Source organism: Lactuca virosa, chromosome 3 (genome assembly GCF_052849685.1).
Source record: "Lactuca virosa cultivar CGN04683 chromosome 3, Lactuca_virosa_CGN04683_v6, whole genome shotgun sequence".
In the NCBI taxonomy this organism is placed as follows: domain Eukaryota; kingdom Viridiplantae; phylum Streptophyta; class Magnoliopsida; order Asterales; family Asteraceae; genus Lactuca; species Lactuca virosa.
The window spans coordinates 173190682-173199554 of NC_136428.1; the positions used below are offsets into that span (position 1 = coordinate 173190682).

The 8873-nt window shown below is 40.6% G+C and overlaps 1 protein-coding gene across 1 annotated transcript; it reads left to right on the forward strand.

Moving 5' to 3' along the window:
* Positions 1 to 7516: 7516 nt before the first annotated feature.
* On the forward strand, positions 7517 to 8002 carry LOC145164270 (uncharacterized). The gene has a single exon (XM_079082993.1). It carries the CDS (start codon positions 7517 to 7519, stop codon positions 8000 to 8002), a length of 486 nt encoding a protein of 161 aa, XP_078939119.1.
* Positions 8003 to 8873: the final 871 nt, after the last annotated feature.

Genomic DNA, 8873 nt, shown 5'->3' on the forward strand with positions numbered 1-8873 from the left:
ATGATCATTTTGGCATATAGCACTTCTGAATCCAGCAACCCAAGCGGCCCTCCAAACAAGATTCCCCGTACTGCGAGTGGTTAAAAAGATATTATAACGACACTTATATAACTCATAATAATATCCCAAATACTCATTATAAGTTCCTAATAACATTACTATATTGAAACATAAGCTATACTAAAGATAGGTTAGGCGTAGCTCACTTACAGCGGGTTTTCTCGAAAACCGGGCTTCGCTGGAGCAGCGTTCCCGAGCCGAAAGGCTCTTTTCTCGTGGATTCGGGAGCCTTGGGGATTCCTTCGGGTGCTAGGGGGTTTACCTAGACTTTATGGGGGCTTAAGGGAGGCTAGAGAGAGAAAGTAGAGAGAGAAAGTAAGTTTGGGAAGGTGTGAGAATGAAGGGAACCCGACACCTCTATTTATAGTGAGGCTGGCAGCCTCCCGACTTAGAAAAATCATAACTCTCTCATACGAGCTCCGATTTTGACGTTCTTTATATACATGCATAGGTAAAAACAAGATTTACAACTTTCAATTAGACTCCGTCGGCTAATTCTCGATCGATCTTAAATATTACAGTAGGAGGAGATTATACTGTTAAATGTCCGCATAAAACTCATAACTTCTACATACAGACTCCATTTTCATCTGTCTTTTTTTTCGTTGAGTTCCTATTAATGAGATCTTGAAATCTCATTTAGGTCGCGTAGGCCAAAAACCGCTCGAACTAAAATTCGAGTTTCGGGTCGTGCACTGCTATGCCAAATCTTAGAAAATTCATAACTTCCTCATACGAAAGTCAGATTTGGGCGTTCTTTTTTTGTATGTTCTCGGTTTAACGTATACTACAACTTTTGTTTAGATCACTAAGGCTAAAAAGTCCTCTATCGTAAATTCACTATTTACGTATCCCGGTGTCGTGCCGGTTTTGCCGAAGAACTTCGACGAGCCATAACTTCTTCGTTATAACTCGGATTTCGGCATTCTTTATATGTACGGAACCCTCGAGACATATTCTAAAAATTGGTTAAGATTATTTATTCTAAATAATCTTTTGTCAAAAAGTCGTTTTCAACCCCTATTATCTCTAAATTGACTAGCCCGGATCTACGGGCATTACACTATAATTGTCTCTTTTGTTCAACTATTGAACAATTACAGTTCACCCATTACACCTTTAATTAATTCGAATTAACCCTGAATTAATTTCATATTAATTCTAATTAATAATTAGTTAATTTTGACTATTTATATTAATTCATATTTAATTACTAAATATTTCTAATTAATATATTAGTCCTATAATATATTAACAGATCATTTTATCTCTCTCTCTCAAAGTTATTTATATCTATTTCTCGCTTTTGAGGGCAACCTATAAAGGAGTTTACTTTCATTCCATAAAGTTATACCAGTGGTATCTGATCAGAATTAGCTTAATAGATTAAGCCCTTAATCCATTAAGCCGCATACCCATTCCTTCTAGAAAGCTTCCTTACACTCATATGAATTATAAAAATCCTTTGTTTGAGGACATACATTTCTATTACATGTCTTTTAATCAACTTAGGTCAAAATGAGAGAAATGGGGTCAAAACTCCATGCATAAGCTTAAAACTACATATATATATATATATATATATATATATATATATATATATATATATATATATATATATATATATATATATATATATATATATATATATATATATAGTATTTAACCTTCTTGGGAACTTAAGAATTAATAAAGTTTCCAACTTTATTGAATCCATCCACTCCAACCAACATAAACATGAAGAAATGTGCATAAACACCTAGATCTGGAAGATTGCATCAAAAAGGTAAGAGCTTATTGACTTAAAAAAGTCCAGAAGATGCATCAAGGGATGTAGACGAGCTTGCTAGATGAATTGTAACACCCGTGTTTCCAGGTATTTCATTTATGACTCAAATGTATATAAAATATTACAATTTCAATCCTTATGCAGGGCGTATCCAATGGGTACGCTGAGCTTAACCCTTTTAAGAGGGGCATGGGTTTCATCCAGTACGCTGGGTGTACTAATGTGTACGTTGGGTGTACTCGTTCAGAACCCCAAACCCTAAATTTGAGGGTTTAACCCCTATTTAAAGGACCTTTTGCCCTCTAAGCCTCCTTTACCACCAACCTCCATCCCTTGATCTTAAAGATCGAAACCCTAGTTTAGAGCAATTTTTTAGCCTTTTTGGTGTGTTTTTGTGTAAATTGAAGAATGAGAAAGCTGAGCTTAAAGAGTTGCTGAGTTCAAGCTTGATCCAGAGTGACTATCACATTTCTCAACTTCAGGAGGTATAAAGTTCGAATCTTGCTCATCTACATGATAGATCTCATTAGATCTTGGTTTTCTCAATATTTTGTCCCAAAATTTTTTGTCTTGTGAGTAGATGTTACTCTAGACCTTAGGAAGACTAGTTTTTGTTGTTTCGGGGGTTGTTTAGTTATAAAATGGATTCTTGACTACTACTATTCTTCCATGCAATGCATCTGGCCATTAAGTGACGTTAGAAAGTTAGGGTTTGAGTTGGTACTCCCTAAGGCCATACATGGACATAAAGTCATCAACTTTATGATTCAGAACGTTTATTGGGATTAGATCTCAGAACTTGATGACTTTCCATTACGAGTTAAGAGCTTAATGTAGAAAGAACTTATAAGCCCATTACGCGAGGTGTAATCCGAGCTACGCCTAACATAGCTCATGAGTGGTCCGTCATTTTTTTAGTCAACTCTACGTCTAGTATAGAAGTGGGTATGCAACACGTACGCCCCCCTGTGTTTGACTGTTGACTTTTCTTTGACCAGTTCACGTTTGGTCAACTATGAAGGGTCAAGGACTTGAAAGGGAAAATGGTATTTTGCCCAATTAAGAGCTTACTTTAGTGTTGGGACCGGTGAAGTAGGATATTTTCTTGTTTCCTAATTAAGGTTGGTTTGGTTATGCTCAGTAGGAGAGCCTTCAGCTCCAACAACCCGAGAGCGAGTTGGATCTATTCATTGGCCGATTGAGGTGAGTCTCTTCACTATACTCGTAGGTCGAAGGCACCAATGTCGGCCCATTGGATTATGTTTGTAGGACGATAGTTGTCTTGATGACATTTGTTGATATGCATGTTTGTGCTTGTTGTCTTTGCGACTCTTGTTGATATGATTGTATGCTTAGATGTAGGGGTGAAATAGACCCAATACCAGTTGAAAGAGACCAAAAAGGGTGATATAGATCCAGTACCAGTTGAAAGAGACCGAAGGGGGTGAAATAGACCTAGTACTGGTTGAAAGAGGTGGAAGGCGGTGAAATAGACCCAGTTTAGTTTTGTACTGTTATGTATATTTGGTATGGGGTATTTTGGGGAAACTCACTAAGTTTTGTGCTTACAGTTTTATGTTTATGGTTTCAGGTACTTCAAGTTTGAAAGGGAAGGGCTCGACATGATCGCATCGCATCCACCAACATTCCACATTTTATGACCTGATTTATACTTTGATAACTATTTTATATATTAACACGTTTTGATGGGTTTTGAAATGAATGAATGATGTTTCTGTTGGTTTTTAAAATGAAATTTTTACTTGGTAATTTTTGGGACGTTACAAGTTAGTATTATAGCCTTGGTTTGAAGGATTCGGGCACACATTTTGGTGTGTCTGAACTCAAACTGAGGAAGTGGTAATCTTTTAAAAAACAAAATGGATTTTTCATAAATAGATTTTAATAAAGAAAAGGGGTGTGATGCATGCAATCAACCGAGCTCAAGTAAGTATTTCCCAAAATACCCATACATGTTTATAGTGTCAGTATATGCATATGTGTATAGCATGCTAGATTAGGGATAATGATTTGCTCGTAATTGCATGGTAGGATGCTAGGAAAGATGCCTTGTATGCCGGTTGTATGAACCATTAGCACAGCATTCTAGCATAAACTTCAGAAGATCAGATAGAGTGGCCTGATTAGGTAGTGCTCTAGTTTAGAACTCAATGCACAAATTATGCTTTCTTTGTGCTCTTAGGGACTCCACTGGTGCCACATAACTATTAAGCGAATATGCTAAATTATATGTTGTGGGAATTAGATAGTTTTCTAAGGTTGGGTTCAAAGCTATTGCGCAGCTCTTGTTTGAGTCCAACCGTTGTATGGTGGGACCTAGCAGTCAAAAATTATCTGGTTCCGGTAACATGTAATTGTATTCGTAAGGTAGTTAGAAGGTATTGGATGGAGTCTCTTCTGGAGATGATGGCAGATAGTTGTGGGAAAGGAACCCTAGGGAAGCTTAGGAAATGTTTTCACGCATAGGGCGCTCTTTATTACGAGCGAGGTAATTGATAGTATGGAAGCGACTTGGAGGATTTGAGACCGTACTTGAGGAAGGTATAGATAGGCATGGAAGGTAGTATTAGGCTCGTACTACTAAAAGCTTAAGATCTATACACGAGACAAGAAAGGCCTTGATGATTTCGAGAGACTTCAGGAGTGTGAACCTCTTTGTACGTGTACTGATTATTTATGTGTTGTGTTTCAGCATGGTGATGGCACCTGGTGGAGCAAGAGGTTCGGGATCTAGATCGGGTTTGGGTATTGGCACCGAGCCGATTGATGAGGGGCTACGTGAGTTCATCGCGTCTTAGATTACGAGAGGCATCCTTGATGCAAACCCGGTGATGTTCAGGTCGATTAAGGAGGGCATTATCGAGATGATGGAGGAGCATTTATGGGCCTTTAGATCCAAGCTAGCTACTAGACAGTACGAAGCCTACACACTTTCCTTCAAGGATTTCAGAGGAATGTGGGGTGCCAGAGTTCTTTAGGGTGAAGGACCCCATTGCTACCTGACGATGGATAACAGACATGGAGTGTGCTCATATGACTAACTTCTGCCCCGAGGGGTCAAAGGTGAGGTTCGTTGCAGGCTATCTGGGGGAGCGAGCCCTGGATTGGTGGGAAGAGGTTGTTTATGCTCTGGGATCCCCAAACATTGAGGTTATGACCTAGTTGGATTTTTTGACCCGGTTCCGAGTGGAGTTTTCACCGACTGCTGAGGTGCAATAGTTGGCGAGGGAGTTTCTAGATATAAGACAGATGACTGAGACAGTGGCAAAAATTACTGCCAAGTTCCGAGAGAGAGCTTTACTGGTACCACGGTATGTTGCAGACAAGGCGATGAGGAATACTCGGTACCATGATATGCTAACATCAAATATCAGGGAGTTTATTAGCTTTTCATCCTATCTGACATTGGAGGACATGATATCCAGGGCCCGAGTGGGAATCGAATTGGAGCACATTGGAAAGAGGAAGGTGGAGCAGGTGAAGAAGGTTGTAGGTTCAACAAAGAAATCCAAGGTTTTTGAGTCTAGATCGTGGGGCCAGTAGGTTCGGGGCCGCTATGGCAAGTGCAGAAAGATGCATGAAGGAGTTTTCAAGGCGGTTGGTTCAGGCTACTATAAGAAAGGAAAGACAGGGCACTTAGGAGGGATCGCATTACCACCACCACCACCACCCATGTTTCAGATATGATCTACTTTGATTGCAATCAGAGGGGCCACAAGAAGGCCGATTGCCCAAGTTTGACTGGAGGAGCGGTTGAAGCACTTGATCTGACGACATTGAGGATCACTAATGGCCGCGAGGGCAAGCGGGCAGCCCCTGTAGTGAAGAGCAGGGATTTTTAGCTGATGGGCGAGGAGGCGCGTGCAACTCCTGACATGGCCGACGAGTATGTTTAGGGACGTTGTTAGTGAACGGATTGCCTACTCTGATTCTTTTTTATTCAGGTGCTACCCGATCTTTTGCATATCTTGCACTCAGCAAGAGATTTTATGATACTCTTGGGGAGCTGGATTACCCATTGGAGGTGGAGATAGCCTATGATCATTCAGTGAGTGTATCTAGAGTTCATAGGGGTTGCATTCTGGAGTTGTTACGAGAGAGATATCCAATCGATTTGGTTCCTATTCCTTTTTCGCGAGAGTAAGGTCATTGTGTGGATGGACTGGTTGAGCCCTAATGGGTTCAATGATCGATTGTGGGAACCAGTTAGTTCGGGTTCAAACCCCAAGTGGGGGAGAACTGGTTATTCAGGGTGAGGGTGGTCAGCACGGACCGACTCTTTGTTCAGTTGTGAGAGCTAGGAGATACGTTTAGCAGGGATGTTCGGGTTTTGTGGCTTATGTATTGGACACTAGTATGGAGTGAAAGAAGGACGGCTCCCACATGATGTTCATCGATTATCGGGAGCTGAACATGCTAACGGTGAAGAACCATTATCTGCTTCTGAGGATTGATGATTTATTCAACCAGTTACATGGTACGTCTTGGTTCTCCAAGATCGATCTGTGTTCGTGGTGGTGCCTTTCGAGCTCAACAACGACCCAGCCACGTTCATGGATCTCATGAACCGCGTGTGTAGACCGATGATGGATCGGTCTGTCATTGTATTTATTGATGATATTTTGGTCTATTCTAAGACGAAGGAGCAATATGAGGATTATCTGCAAGAGGTTCTAGAGACTCTAAGGAGGAAGAGGCTTTATGCCAACTTCTCCAAGTGCGAGTTATGCTTGCATGAGGTGTAGGTTTTTGGGCACCTTGTCAATGAGAATGGGATATTAGTTGATCCGGCCAAAATTGAGGCCATGATGCAGTGGGAGGTTCCGAAGTCTCCATCTGAGATTCAGAGCTTCTAGGTTTTAGCAAGATATTACCAGAGGTTCATCGAGAATTTCTCTAGGATCGCAGCTCCATTGACCAGGTTGACAAAGAAGACGATTACTTTTCGTTGGGGGCCTAATCAACAGGCAGCATTTGAGACCTTAAGATAGAGGTCATGCGAGACTCCGATTTTGACTCTTCCAGAGGGTGTGGACGATTTTGTGGTATATTGTGATGCATCTATCTCAAGTCTGGGTGCGGTTTGATGTAGAGGGGTCGGGTGATTCCTTACGCTTCAATCCTTGTGCTCCAAGGTATTGAGGATGGGATAATGTTGGCCAACCATGAAGAAAGATTCCTTCTTGTATTCTCAAAGATGTGATGCTTGTCAAAGACATAGCAACATCCTACACCGACCAACGAAACCTTTACATCCTATCATCTCCCCTTGGCCATTCATGAAGTGGGGGATGGATATAGTAGGAAATTTACCTAAGGCACCAGGAAGAAAAGTCTTCATACTGATAATGACAGACTATTTCTAGAAGTGGATTGAGGCTGAGAGGCTTTTGTTCAAGTAAGAGATAAGGAGGTGGTGTAGTTTATCAAACATAATATCCTTACCAGGTTCGAGATCCCTACCGAAATTATATGTGACCATGGATCCCAATTCATAAGCAAGAGGACTAAGGAATTTTGCACAAGTTGGAGAATCAAAATGATAATGTCCACCCCAGTTCACCCTTAATCCAATGGTGAAGAAGAATCTAGCAACAAAACCATAGTTAATAACTTGAAGAAAAGGCTAGATGAAAAGAAAAGAAGATGGGAGAAGAACTTCCTTTCATCCTGTTGGCAGATAGGACCACTTCCAAAGTGGCCACATGCCAAACTCCATACTCTTTGGTTTTCAGAGAAGAAGCAATGATCTATACTGAATTGTTGATCCCAATGGCAAGATATCTATTTCAAGATCAAGAGAACAACGATAAGATCCTAGCCCAGGATCTTGATACTATCGATGAATTTAGGGATCTTGCCAAGATCCACATCGCTAATCATCAACAAAGGATCACCAAAGCATATAACAAGAGTATCAAAGTCAGAAGATTCCAGATAAGATACTTGGTATTAACTAAAGCATTCCAAAATACCAAGGATCCTAGTGAAGGTAAATTGGCACCTAAATGGAAGGATTGTATCTCATGGATGTTGAAGCAGGAAAAGGAGGCAAATTGGCTAGCTACCCTCAATGGAAATGTCTTGCCAAGATCCTGGAATGTTATACATCTTAAAGCTTATTTCATGTAAGTGAGATTAGTCATTTTCCAACAAACTCAAGGTACACATACTCATTACCTTCTACCCTTCATTTTCACTTGTTCTTTTCAAATACAATAACTAACTTAAGCATCGGAGAGGAGTTGGCTAGACTAAGGCCCACCCCCAAGCTAATGTATTCTACGTGCAGGAATCCAAGGATCTTGACATCCAAGGATCCTAACATTCAAGGATCCCAGTATTCAAGGATCCAAGGATCTCAAGGCTAAACTCAACCAAACAGAGCAAGCTTTGAGGGAGAAAGAGGCAGTCAACATGGGTCTTCTCCAGAGGGTGTAGGAGTTTAGCCTTGAGAGATATGATCAACCACCTATAAGAAACAATGGGGAGAAACTCGAGAACAGGTATAAAAATGAAAAAAAAAGAATAAAATACAAAGTTACTTACATATTGCGAGAAGGAGAGCAACTTCTTCAACGCTTCATCCACCTCAAGGTTTTCCAGGTCGAAGACTTCGGCTGATTTCCTTTTTCGAGATCCTGGAGTCTTGACGGATAAATCTATAGGAGCCTTCTTGGAAAAGATAGATGATTTTTCTTTCCTGGCCACCAATTGGTCACTGGACATGGCGGAATCAAGGTCGGCAATAGTGAAACGTGTGCCAGACGGTTAGATTTGGATCCTAAAGCGCGATAGGAAATTCGTATATCAGTTCAGGATCCTTCTTATAGAATGAATTAAAGTCAAGGATCCTTGAAGTTTCTGGGTGATTAAGCCTAAATGTCCTATCAATCTCGGGGAATGTAAGGAAGTTCTCGACCCTATCTTCAGTATCTTCAGCATGAGGGATTAGCTCATCCAACTTGAAAGCTGCAAAAAATAAAACAAAATAAGAAGTGTG

What these genes read in the sequence shown, in the direction of transcription:
- LOC145164270 (XM_079082993.1), top strand. Translation starts at nt 7,517, where the DNA reads ATGGGAGAAGAACTTCCTTTCATCCTGTTGGCAGATAGGACCACTTCC.